The sequence below is a fragment of the Schistocerca serialis genome, chromosome 6 (assembly GCF_023864345.2).
Source record: "Schistocerca serialis cubense isolate TAMUIC-IGC-003099 chromosome 6, iqSchSeri2.2, whole genome shotgun sequence".
Lineage (NCBI taxonomy): Eukaryota > Metazoa > Arthropoda > Insecta > Orthoptera > Acrididae > Schistocerca > Schistocerca serialis.
Window position 1 is genome coordinate 271,462,663 of NC_064643.1, and position 13,612 is coordinate 271,476,274.

The window sequence follows — 13,612 nt, forward strand, 5'->3', positions numbered from 1 at the left end:
TTGCTGGAATTCTGCAAGAGGAATGGGCTGGCGATCGCAAATTCCTGGTACAAGAAGAGAAGTAGCCACAAAATAACTTGGTACAGTGGAGACTGGTCCCAAACTTCAGTAGTAGACTATGTACTAGTGGATAGGCAGATGATGAGCAGCCTCACAGATGTTAAGGTCATTCCGTCTGAGGCCTTAGACAGTGACCATCGGCTGTTGGTAGCCACCCTGAGAGAGAAAAAAGATAGGAGGGCAACAGACATACAGGAGAAAACGTTGACGACATGGATGCTGGAAGAGGATGAACGGAGGACCCAGTACCAGACACTGATCAGGAAGAAGCTGCCAAAGGAAGATCAGAGAACAGTGGAAGAAGAATGGGGAGATTTTAAGAGGGCTCTAGTTGAGGCAGCTGAGACTGTGTGCGGAAGAACTAGCACAAAGAGGAGAATTAAGGAAACCCCATGGTGGAACCACATATGTAAAGAGGCAGTACTTCGAAAGAACAAAGCCTTCAGAGAATGGTTCCAGACCCGAACAGAGGAAGCTAGGGTAAAATATAAGGAAAGCAAGAAAGCGACACAGACCATAGTAAGGGCGGAGAAGAAGAAGTGGATGGAAAAATGGACAAGAATGTTAGAAGAGGACAGTGAAGGGAACAAAAAAGTACTTTACACCATGGTAAGAAATAAGAGGAATGACAGAAGCGAGTGCCTGAGGATCATAGATAATAATGGAAGAGTTGTGGAGGAAATGCATGAGCTCAAAAAGATTTGGAAGGAGTACTTTGAAGATCTGTTGAATGCCGCCAAGCGGGTAACTAACAGCGATGGAGAGCCTAAGGCAGCAGACGATTATAATAGTGGGAAAATTGATGATCTAACTTGGAATGAAGTGGAAGAAGCCATAAAGAGGATGAAAGGGGGCAAGGCACCAGGTTGGGACGAAGTAACAGTGGATATGATACGAGCAGCAGGAGAAGTAGGAACCCAGTGGCTATACAGAGTGCTGAGGGTGGTGTGGAAGGAGAACAGAATTCCTGAGGATTGGAAGAAAGGAATTATAGTCCCGATCTTCAAGAAAGGGGATAAAAGGAGATGTGAGAACTACAGAGGAATTACCCTGCTATGCCACTGTGGAAAAATATATGAAAAGATCCTGGAGAAGAGAATAAGAAGCAGTATTGAAAGTAGACTGCAAGAGGAGCAGTATGGTTTCAGACCGGGAAGATCAACAACGGACCTCATATTTGCGGTAAGGCAACTGCAGGAAAGGCACTATGAGTACGGGAAGGACTTAATCATGGCCTTTTTAGATATTGAGAAGGCGTATGACAGTATCTATAGGGACAAGCTCTGGGATGTGCTGAAAGCAAAAGGGATAGATGACGAGATAACACAAAAAGTCAGAAAAATGTATGAGGGAAGTGAGAGTTGTGTGAAAGTGGGGAGGGAACGTACTGCATGGTTCAAGCTGGAAAATGGGCTGCGACAGGGAAGTGCACTTTCACCTTTATTGTTTATTATTGTTATGGATGAAATCCTACAGCAAGTATCAGATGCGATTGGAGATCATAAAATGAAAGCAGTGCTTTTTGCCGATGACCTGATGTTATGGGGAAATTGCGAGAAGGAGGTGCAAGAGCAGTTAGATGTATGGGAGGCAACGGCAGCACAATATGGAATGCATTTCTCTGCAAAGAAAAGTGAAATAATTGTCACAACAAGGAAGAAGAATAGGCCAAATGTGGATATAACTTGTGGAGGGGTAAAACTACAAGTGGTAGAGAACTTCAAGTACCTGGGAAGCATGATTGAAAGTAAGGGGGGAAACGCAATGGAAATAAATGAAAGGTGCAGAAAAGCAGGGCAGTTCTTCAAATGCATTAGGGGGCTTATTTGGAGCAAGGAGGTGCCACAGAAATCCAAGGGAATTATATACCGAACCTACTTTGTCCCCATATTGGCATACGGAAGTGAGACATGGGTAATGCATAAAAGTGACAAAAGTAGAATACAAGCTAGTGAAATGAAGTTCCAGAGGAGCAGGTTGAGTGTAACAAGACGAGACAGATTGCGAAATGTGTATGTGAGGGAAAGACTAAAGGAGGAACCAGTACAGGACAGGATAGAAAAATCAAGACTGCAGTGGTATGGACACATGAAGAGAATGGATGAGGAAAGAATTCCAAAGAGGATGTTTGATCTGCAACTGGAGGGGAAGAGGCCCAGGGGAAGACCAAGAGATAGATGGGTGAAGGGAGTGAAGGAATGTGTAGCGAGAAGAGGAGAGAACTGGACGAAGGTGGAAGAGGGGGAATGGTGGAAAGACAGAACACGATGGAGAGGCTTGTGCTCCCGACAGACCCAGCCAGTGGCTGGAAACTGTCCAAGATGATGATGATTATGTTATCTACATTCTGTGTATTGTATACTACTTTAGAATTAACTTGTTCATATCAATGTACGAAATGACTAAAGAATGAACACATATTATTATTATTATTATTATTATTACTTATGAATAATATTTATCTTCTACACAAATGTCCAGTATGTGCCTCCATAAAATGAACTACTGTTAACAACATGCCTACTTACCATCGACATACAAAATAATGGGATTAAAACAGAGTCGTTTGTGATTTCCTTCATTTAAGCCAACTGATACCAAATGAACAAGTGCAGCTGAAGCTTCACTGCCAGAAAAAGCTATCATTACATTATCACCTGCTCTAATGATCTTTGATTTCCCAAGAGTTGCTCTGAATTTATGAGTTGCTGCTTGCACAAAACAGAGTCTGAAACAGAACAAGACAAATAATTTGTACAATGCATCAAAAACTAATAAATTCAAAGAAACTATAGGTTAGATAAATACCTGCAATAGGGATGTTTCTTTCGAAGAACTACCTCTGCACGATTTTCATTACATTTTCTACAGACGTTACTGACACTGTAAATGGGAAAAAGGATTATAAGCAAGCAACATTTTTAATCAATGAAATAATCACAAACATCAATTGATCTATTTGTACGTAAATTTTTCCTGCATATCTTCCTGCCATCAAAATTATGTTAAAATTCATGCAGCTTTTCACTATTACAATACAATTGCACAGAACTTGAGAGTCACATTCTCTTAAATGGAATCATTAGTACGCAGATGCACTGTAATAAATAGATTTGAGATAGGCATGCACAGAATCACAGTTTTGAGGGGCATCTTGATGCGCAGTTCCTCTTTGAACTATGGACGTACAGTAAAAAGTTTTTGGTTTCGCCTGGATCAGTAGTCTTCTGCATAGCCATACGAATATGTCATACTGCATCTATATTACAGTATATTAATAATAAAATAACAAAGAGAGTTGGTACCCAGGCGAGTTGAGCTATTGCAAAAGATGTTAATTGGGCTGAAATTAATGCTAATCTAATAGCACCATTTGTATGCACACCTTTCAGATTTTACATGCAATAAACATATTTTTCTGGGAGGTTTAAGACGCGGGCCATATCTATACTTTGGACTTGTATAGATCGGTTCAAATTTTGCACAATGGTACATAAACGGACCGTATCAAAATGATTTTTTTTCATCCAATAATTTTTTAGTATGTTGTGATACAATAGTTTAAAGTCATGCTAAACATACCACGTAAAATTAATTCTTAAGTAAATTTAATGTGCAGAAACAATTTAAAGTGATTCAAATAAATAAAAGATTCACTCTTAACATAAAATTGAAAACTCACTTCAAAAATCTAGCTTCATTTGGATTTTACATGCAAAAAACATGTTTGCTGTGAGTTTTTTTAAGCACACCATTTCTATGTTTCAAACTCGTGTGAATCAGTTCAAATTTTGTAAGATGGTAGATAAATACTTATAATTAATGGTCACCCTGTTGTTTTGTGAAAGCTTTATTCATTGTCATGATATAAGCAAAGTGGTTCAAAAGGCAATAAAAATACCTATACCAGATTAGTTGTCACCCTAGTCAACTAAAACGTACAACAGTTGCCAAGCTATGGATGTCTAATATCAAAATTATGGTAGAGTGAATGTTGGGAATCAGAATGAAAAAAGCTCCTATTATAGAACTCAAAAAGACAAATATGTCATGGGCACAGTTACGGATGTAAAACAAGGAAACTAGCTTTTTGACTTAGCTGTAAGCTTCAAATATATTTAAATGAAAATATCTTGACATATTCATGCTTTTTTACAAGTTAACCCTGCTTGGTTGGTAGGCTGCTTGGTTGGTAGGGTGATTAAGGGGACCAAACTATGAGGTCATCAGTCTATTTTTCCTTCAGACAGACAGATCGCAGATAGCCTACTGCGCAAAACCCAGGAGTAGAAAACCCCAGGGTCAATGAAAGATCAACAAAGGCGAGGTAAGTAACCCTTCTTCCCCAGCTCAGTGAGCTCTCTTAGGTACAAGGTACACCTGCATCATATAATTTATAGGCTAAAATCTCTGTGCTTGTGCTCAAAATCCAGAACATTCATCGGATATAGTCTATAGAGTCGAAATACATTGGTTCCCCAGTATGACAAAAATTCAAAATGATTCAATCTGCTACAAAAGTGCTTGTGACAATATCCTGGCATGTGCATGGTGTGTTATTGGTGGAATTTGCTGAAAACGGGACCTCTGTGAGTGCTGCAACCTACATTAAAAGTTTGGTTAATTTGAGTCACACCCTTCGTGACAAACACCATAACATTAATGTTCTTTATGACAATGCTCGCCCCCATGTTGCTGCTCTAGTTCATGAGAAAATCAATTATGGGAGAAATGTGTTGAGAATGTTGGTGACTATGTAGAAAAGTAGGTAAAAGCTGTAAGTTCATTTGTGTTTTTTTCCTGTTACCTTCTTAACCTTTTGATAGTAAAATTATTGTGTGTTACTTTCCAGTCTTCCCTTGTACAATTCAGCTGCCTCTTCTGTATATCTCACTTAGAAATCATGAAAACGATACAAGAAGGATTAGCGGACATATTGAGGGGTACAACAGTCATTTTGCTCTCACCCCATACACAAATGTAATAGCAGATTATGACTAATATTAGCATGTGTACTGTACAGTGGATTGGGTGGCATATATACACATACATTATATGAACATGCCAAATCCATAAGATATTGAGAGAGGGGGTAGGGGACTTGCTTTAGGAATAACACCTTTTTATGTGCATTAAGAGAGAGACTCATCTTGTGCCTGTTAATATTTTGTTTCATAAGTATGTGTACAAGAGAAAGACAACCATCTGCCAATCTTACTGTTAAGAGTAACATTGGCTTCCAACCAACTATAGCCTTCTGTCCTCAACTAGTCCTCGAGTGACGGTACAGATCCATCTGTCCCTAAACCAAGATTTTGAGGAGTGAACTATCACATTTGAATGAAATAATTTTACATCACATTTGAATGAAATAATTTTACAAGGATTTCTGTTTCTGTTTCCACATGATCTAAATATGTCTAGTCTACAACATGCTGAATTGAACAGGGGAAGACTCTACCCTTAATAGATCACCATCTTCACTACACATACGGGCTTCTAGTTCTAACAAACAACATGGTACAAGCCAAAGACCCTCAATGAATCATGCTCAACACTAGACCAATACACCAATAGACAAATAGGTAGATAGTAGATACACTTTTTTCTGTGGATCCACAGTGAAGATATCTTCAAGGATGTCAAAAAAAGGAAGATCCTTACAAATGGGATTTGCGTAATGTACAGTGCCACACTGCAAAGAATATATTTATGTATTGTGTTGTTCACTAGACCTATTGTTCTGTCCTCTATAAGGGACAGTCACTCATTTAGGGGCACCATAGGAAATAAAATATGCAGATGGTAGGAGATGGAGATTAGTATCTGTCAACTCTCTCCATTTGCACAAAATCACTCAGTACTGGGCAAAGTGAATGGCTATGCCTCCATCTCAAATGGTCATTATCTTGTGTTTTACTGTATATGGTGCATTTGTTGGTCATCAACAGACTTCAGAGCTCTCCCACATTCTCCAATATTGAGATAATGCTATCGACCAATCAGAACATCTGAAACAAGATAATGTCATGGACAGAGGAAGAAGGTTTAACAGCCAGCAATAATAACCCAGAAAGTGCAAAGAATGGTAATGGACCATTTAAAGCTAGCAGAGCCAAAATTATTGGCAGATGTTAGGGCTGGGCTTGAATTTATGTTCGGTAGTATTAATGGTGTTTTTGACTTGCAGAAATGTAGGAGTAGGAAAAATGCTTTGATATATATAACGAAATCTGATCCGGAGCCTATATGTAACTGTAATGACTCCGCTTTGTCATTTAATGTACGTCTTCGTCGATGGGTGGAACGTATGCAATATATTGATTATACGGATTCGATCTAAAGGGAGTGGGGAGCAGCTATGTGCAAAAACTAAGAAGAAAAACAAAATACAGACAATTGTACCAGAAAGCATTATATACCGAAGAGTGTGAGAAACAACTAAGAATTTACAGGAACACCAAACAGAAATACGAATAACTACACCTTAACAATAATGTCTGTGGAACACTGTATAAACTACTGATAGAAAATATAATCACACGTGTCCACTATGGGAAGAGGAGATAGTGACATAATAAGAACTTGTAAGAATTCAATAGAACTATTAATGGGGGCCATGGTTCTAGACAACAACTGTAAAGATGACACAGGATAACAAAAACAGCCAATAGGAAAGATAAAGTTGCTCTACAATAATGTATATGTACTAATTCATTTTCCTGAAGAAGTCCATTCTAATGTTGAAGAAGACTAAGGGCCTTTTGGAATAAAATCCACAAATCTACAGGCTATACAACAAACGCATTCTTCAAGAAAAAATACCAAATGTTTGAGAGGCAGGGGAAATCATCTTACTGGAAAGGGGAGGGACAAATACTCAAAAGCAGTGCAGGCATATCAGTCAATATGTCTCATAAATGGAATGGAAAACAATCACGAAAATGTTTCTGTCGCCAATTATAAACACACAGAAGTCTTGCAGGTGTAAACCCTAACCAGTATGGGTATAAGAGTTGTAAATCAATGGATGATGGCACAAAAAGCAAGTGATGTCAGTAGCATTGCTACATGGGAAGCTGTCAAATAGCAGAAATTTTTCAGTAAAAGAAGTGAAGAACAGCTAAAAAAAACACCAGATATCTGGGGCTGCTGTTAGCCAAGAGATAATATTTGTCCTCCCACACTCAAAATGAACTATGCAAAAATGGACATCACATAATGAACAATTTAGTAAACACACGAAAGAAGATGTTTGGACACCAATTACAAACTATCAGAATATATCATGAGACCATTTTGGTAGCAATTGTAGGTTACAGAAACAGTGTTTGGGCACAGGCTGCATGTTGTGAAACCAAGAAAACCCCTGTACTATATGCAACAAAGCATGATTCTTTGTTTTACAAAAGCATATAGGATGATACCAACTGGAGCCATCCAAGTTATTCTGGGAATCTGACCAACAGAGCTGCAAGTTACAAAGAAGGATGCAGAGTACCAGCACTGGCTGAAGAAGGGAACTGTACAAGGAACAAAGGAAAACATGAAACAGTTTGTAACAATTAAACAGGAAATAAAAGTGTGGATCCTACAGTGATGGTCATATTTCCAGGATAAGCAACAGCAGAAAGACATGTTTACAGTTTATTCTGAAATGTAAAGGGGAGGCTTAGTTTAAGATACATGAAATCGTCAGAGGGAATGATGTACCACTTGACACAGAACATATCCCAGCTATCTGTAAAGGATGCAGCAATTCATGTGAGTATAGTGGTAAAGGAGCACCAGGTCATGTGACATGGAAGTGCAACAGGCAGTCAGCAGTGACAGATGATAAAAGGAAATTCTTCTAGGATAAAACAGTGTTTATAACACTTCGAGAAGAAAGGCTGCTGCACATCGGCAAAATCTCATGAAAGTGTTGTTATAGTTGATGCTATTGGTAGGTGGGGATACACTACACATGGCCTGCACCTAAATAGGAAGAGAAAAGATCATTTAGCTTCTCTATTAGCAGGTGCTGTAAAGGGGGGCACAGTCACACAAGGGATGACCCTGTGGTTAATGGGACCAGGTAAAGGTTAAAGTCAAAGTCCAGACAGACAACAACCAAAAAAAGCAGAATAAAAGAAGCTTCATGTATAGTCAATAGGGATACAGCTAAGGGTAGTATCAATTTACTTCATCAAAATATCAGGGGAATAATTAATGAAGTAGATGAGCTGTCCGTGTGTTTCAATGACCCCAAAAATAAGAATGAGATTGATATCCTTTGTCTGTCTGAACACCATGAAACTGTTGGGATGGAAAGTGTCAGTATAAATGGGTATAATTTAGGGTCTTACATTTGCAAATCTAGCATGGATAGAGAAGGAGCTGCCATTTACACAAAAGAAGGGTATAAATATAAAACTGTACAAATAAGCAAGTTTTGTGTCAATCAGCACTTTGAAGTTTGTGGATGTGAGCTACAGCTAGATAATGTAGTGTTGATATTATCAAGTGTGTACGGGTCCCCATTAGGATATTGGGAGCTATTCATAAAAAGGTTTGCTCCATATTATGTTGTCTACCAGACAAAAAGAAGAAATTATTAATCTGTGGTGATTTCAATGTAAATTTTCTAAGCCGCTGTGATAGGAAAAAGAACTAGAAGTGTTATTAATGACATATAACTTAGAATCAGTGATCAATTTCCCTACATGAATAGCTCAAGACAGTAGCACTATAATAGATAATGTATTTGTACAGGTTCCCTTTGATAAAGGGATTATCAGACCATGACATACAATTGATTAACTTACAAAATCTAACTTCAGAGGAAGTTTAAGAAACGTTAATTGGGGAGATGTATAGAATGAGCCAAATGTTAATGATAAATGCAACAATTCTTGATAAATTTATATCTCTTTTTGAACAATATTGCCCAAAAAAACTACTAAATGTAACACCAAACAGTTTAGAAAGAAACCTGGGACTGCTAAGGTATTAAAGTGTCTACAGAAAGAAAAAGAAATAATCCTAAACACCTCGCCTGGTTCAGATTCACTGATGACATCTTTGCGATTTGGACTGAGGGTGAGGACACCCTATCCACATTCCTCCACAACCTCAACAACTTCCCCATTTGCTTCACCTGGTTCTACTCAATCCAAGAATCCACCTTCCTAGATGTTGACCTCCACCTCAAAGATGGCTAAATCAGTACCTCTGTCCATATCAAACCTATAAACCACCAGCAATACCACCACTTTGACAGCTGCGACCTGTTCCATACTAAGGAGTCCCTTCCATACAGCCTAGCCAACAGTTGTAGTCGCGTCCGCAGTGACGGGCAGTCCCTCTTGAAATATACCGAGGGTCTCACTGAAGCCTTCACAAACTGTAATTATCCTTCCAACCTTGTGCAAAAACAAATTTCCCATGCTTTATCTTTCCAGTCTCCCACCACCTCACGAAGTCTCACTGTTCGGCTACAGAGAAGCATTCCTCTTGTAACTCAGTACCACACAGCACTGGAACAACTGAATCACATTCTCTGCCAAGGTTTCGACTGCCTCTCATCAAGCCCTGAAATTAGAAATGTCCTGCCTACTGTCCTTCCCCCTCCTCCCACAGTGGTATTCCACTGTACACCAAACCTACACAATACAGGGTTATTACAAATGATTGAAGCGATTTCACAGCTCTACAATAACTTTATTATTTGAGATATTTTCACAATGCTTTGCACACACATACAAAAACTCAAAAAGTTTTTTTAGGCATTCACAAATGTTCGATATGTGCACCTTTAGTGATTCGGCAGACATCAAGCCGATAATCAAGTTCCTCCCACACTCGGAGCAACATGTCCCCATCAATGAGTTCGAAAGCATCGTTGATGCGAGCTCGCAGTTCTGGCACGTTTCTTGGTAGAGGAGGTTTAAACACTGAATCTTTCACATAACCCCACAAAATGAAATTGCATGGGGTTAAGTCGGGAGAGCGTGGAGGCCATGACATGAATTGCTGATCATGATCTCCACCACGACCGATCCATCGGTTTTCCAATCTCCTGTTTAAGAAATGCCGAACATCATGATGGAAGTGCAGTGGAGCACCATCCTGTTGAAAGATGAAGTCGGCACTGTCGGTCTCCAGTTGTGGCATGAGCCAATTTTCCAGCATGTCCAGATACACGTGTCCTGTAACGTTTTTTTCACAGAAGAAAAAGGGGCCGTAAACTTTAAACCGTGAGATTGCACAAAACATGTTAACTTTTGGTGAATTGCGAATTTGCTGCACGAATGCGTGAGGATTCTCTACTGCCCAGATTCGCACATTGTGTCTGTTCACTTCACCATTAACAAAAAATGTTGCTTCATCACTGAAAACAAGTTTCGCACTGAACGCATCCTCTTCCATGAGCTGTTGCAACCGCGCCGAAAATTCAAAGCGTTTGACTTTGTCATCGGGTGTCAGGGCTTGCAGCAATTGTAAACGGTAAGGCTTCTGCTTTAGCCTTTTCCGTAAGATTTTCCAAACCATCGGCTGTGGTACGTTTAGCTCCCTGCTTGCTTTATTTGTCGACTTCCGCGGGCTATGCGTGAAACTTGCCCGCACGCGTTCAACCGTTTCTTCGCTCACTGCAGGCCGACCCGTTGATTTCCCCTTACAGAGGCATCCAGAAGCTTTAAACTGCGCATACCATCGCCGAATGGAGTTAGCAGTTAGTGGATCTTTGTTGAACTTCGTCCTGAAGTGTCGATGCACTGTTATGACTGACTGATGTGAGTGCATTTCAAGCACGACATACGCTTTCTCGGCTCCTGTTGCCATTTTGTCTCACTGCGCTCTCGAGCGCTCTGGCGGCAGAAACCTGAAGTGTGGCTTCAGCCGATCAAAACTTTATGAGTTTTTCTACGTATCTGCAGTGTATCGTGACCATATGTCAATGAATGGAGCTACAGTGAATTTGTGAAATCGTTTCAATCATTTGTAATAGCCCTGTATACTCGTACATCCCTGCCAACCCCTGCTCCCAACCCCTTACCTCATGACTTATACCCATGTAATAGACCTAGATGCAAGACCTGTCCTCTACATCCTCCCACCACCACCTACTCTAGTCCAGTCACAAACATCACCTATCCCATCAAAGGCAGGGCTACCTGTGAAACAAGTCATGTGATATACAAGCTAAGCTGCAACCACTGTGCTGCATTCTATGTGGGCAGGACAACTAACAAGCTGTCTGTCTGCATGAATGGACACCGACAAATTGTGGCCAAGAAACAAGTGGACCACCCTGTTGCTGAGGACGCTGCCAAACATGACATCCTTCATTTCAACGACTGCTTCACAGCCTGTGCCATATGGATCCTTCCCACCAATATCAGCTTTTCTCAAATGCGATGGTGGGAACTTTCCCTGCAATACATCCAACATTCTCATAACCCTCCTAGCCATAACCTTCATTGTCCACCCCCATCCAGCCCCCTATCTGTTCCCATTCCAGCACTACGCAGTCCTCATTCCTCCATCGCACCCAATCTTTTTACTTCTCTCCTTTTCTGCTACCCCCCCCCCCTTCCCCACCTCTCTGTCACCCTCTGTCTAACCTCCCAACTGCACATAGCTGCCCTACCCTCTTTCCACCTCGTCCCTGCGCACTCCCCAACAGCATGTCACTGTCCGCCACACCTACCCTATTGTGTCTTCCCCTCCCCAACCCAGCCTATTCCTTACCTCCATCCAGTCCCCATTCCCATCAATCACTGGTGCTGCTGTTCGCAATGTGGCCTCAGTTGCCTGAGACTGCAGTCAGGTGTGTGTGAGCTGCATTTGTGTGAGTGTGTATGTGTGTTTCTGTCGTCTAATTTTGAGAAATGCCTTACTGGCCGAAAACTATATTTGTGACAGACTTTTTGTTGTGCCTATTTGTGACAGCATCTCTGCTACATGGTGAGTAGCAACTTTTCTTTTCATAATATTTTTACATTCCATCCTAGATTTTCCATTGTTCGAAACAAAAAGAAAACTGTATGAGACAGCAAGACTTAGAAAAGACTCAGAAGTAATTTTACACTACAAAAATTATTGTAATATATTGAGAAAAGTTGTCAGAAAATCAAAAATATCTATGTTAGAGTTGAAATTAAAATTCGCGCAATAAAATCAAATCAATACAGAATGTTGTTAGAAGGGAGGCAGGAAAACTTGCCACTGGGGTACGTAGTATTACTATTAAAGAGAATGGGACCATCTTACCAACAGTACATAATCAGCTAATGTATTTAACAACCATTTCTTAAGTGCAGGTGTAAAAATTTGATGATAATAGTTCAAAAGAAAAAGCCAAGCAGTATGTGGAAAACTCAGCTTTGAGAGGTCTTGAATTTATATTCATTAGTTTACTCATGCTGAGTATGAAGTGGCAATCTGTATTTGCTTTCTTAGGAGAAGAAAAACTTCTTAGCCAAGATCGCAATGAAACACTGGTTTCGGTAAACTATGTTACCAACATCAGATCTTTGTACAAGTTATTATAAACATCTTATGCCCGATGCACTACCCCATGTGGTCTAGGGCACCTTGCCATGGTTCGAGTCCTCCCTCAGGCATGGGTGTAAGTTGGCATAAGTTGGTTTCAGTTAGATTAAGCCTAGGGACGGATGACCTTGGCAGTTTGGTCCCATAGGAACTAACTCGAGGTATTTTCCCAGGAAGTTTAAAATATGCCATTGTCAAGCCTCTCCACAAAATAGGAGACAGCACTGATGTCAATAATTACTAGCCAGTATCCTTGCTTACACCATTTTCAAAAATTGTTGAGAAAATAATGTACTCGAGTAGTTAGCCATCTCACAGTAATGGGATACTTAGTAAATCACAGTTCGGATTTCAAAAATGCTTTTCCACTGAGACAGCAATATACAATTTCACTGCCCACATAATAGAGTCTTTAAATAGGAAAAGTCACCAATAGGAATTTTCTGAGACTAATCCAAAGCACTTAATTGTGTGAACTATGACTTTATGTTACAGAAATTACATTATATGGTAGAAGTGGAACAGCATAGGAGCAGTTTAAGCCATATATACAGAACAGGAAGCAAAAAGTTTCTTTATATGGTTTAAGTAATTTAAGGAAATTTGCTACTTCATCTAACTGGGATGAAATTACTTCATGTGTTCCACAGGGTTTGATCATGGGTCCCCTTCTGTTCTTGATATATGTGAATGACCTCCCTTCTTATCTGAAACAAGAAGCTAAACTGACAGCCTCATAACAAAGTTACTCAGTAATAACATTTGTTCTCAACAATATGGACCAGTTTAAAAACAACAGTGACATTCTTGATTATAATATCAGAAGAAAGAAATGCTTACACTATCCTCTACTTAACCTATCTTCGGCACAGAAGGGGGTAAAATATACTGCTGTAAAACTTCCCGATACATTTCCAGATGAAATAAAATGTCCGACAGACATCAGTAATAGTTCCAAAAATAAATTGAAATCATATCCCCTAGACAACTCCTTCTATATCATAGATGATTTCTT

At 39.8% G+C, this 13,612-nt stretch overlaps 1 protein-coding gene across 2 annotated transcripts in view; it reads right to left on the reverse strand.

Annotated features, from left to right (window-relative positions):
• LOC126484599 (cytoplasmic tRNA 2-thiolation protein 2-A) overlaps positions 1-13,612 on the reverse strand; it is a 103,831-nt gene that overhangs the window by 77,792 nt on the left and 12,427 nt on the right. For both annotated transcript variants that reach the window (XM_050108165.1, XM_050108164.1), the window contains exons 2-3: positions 2,869-2,943; positions 2,589-2,788 (exon numbers count right to left, since the gene is read on the reverse strand). In XM_050108165.1, coding sequence (XP_049964122.1) covers positions 2,589-2,788; positions 2,869-2,943 — 275 coding nt within the window. The remainder of the gene's footprint in view (positions 1-2,588; positions 2,789-2,868; positions 2,944-13,612) is intronic.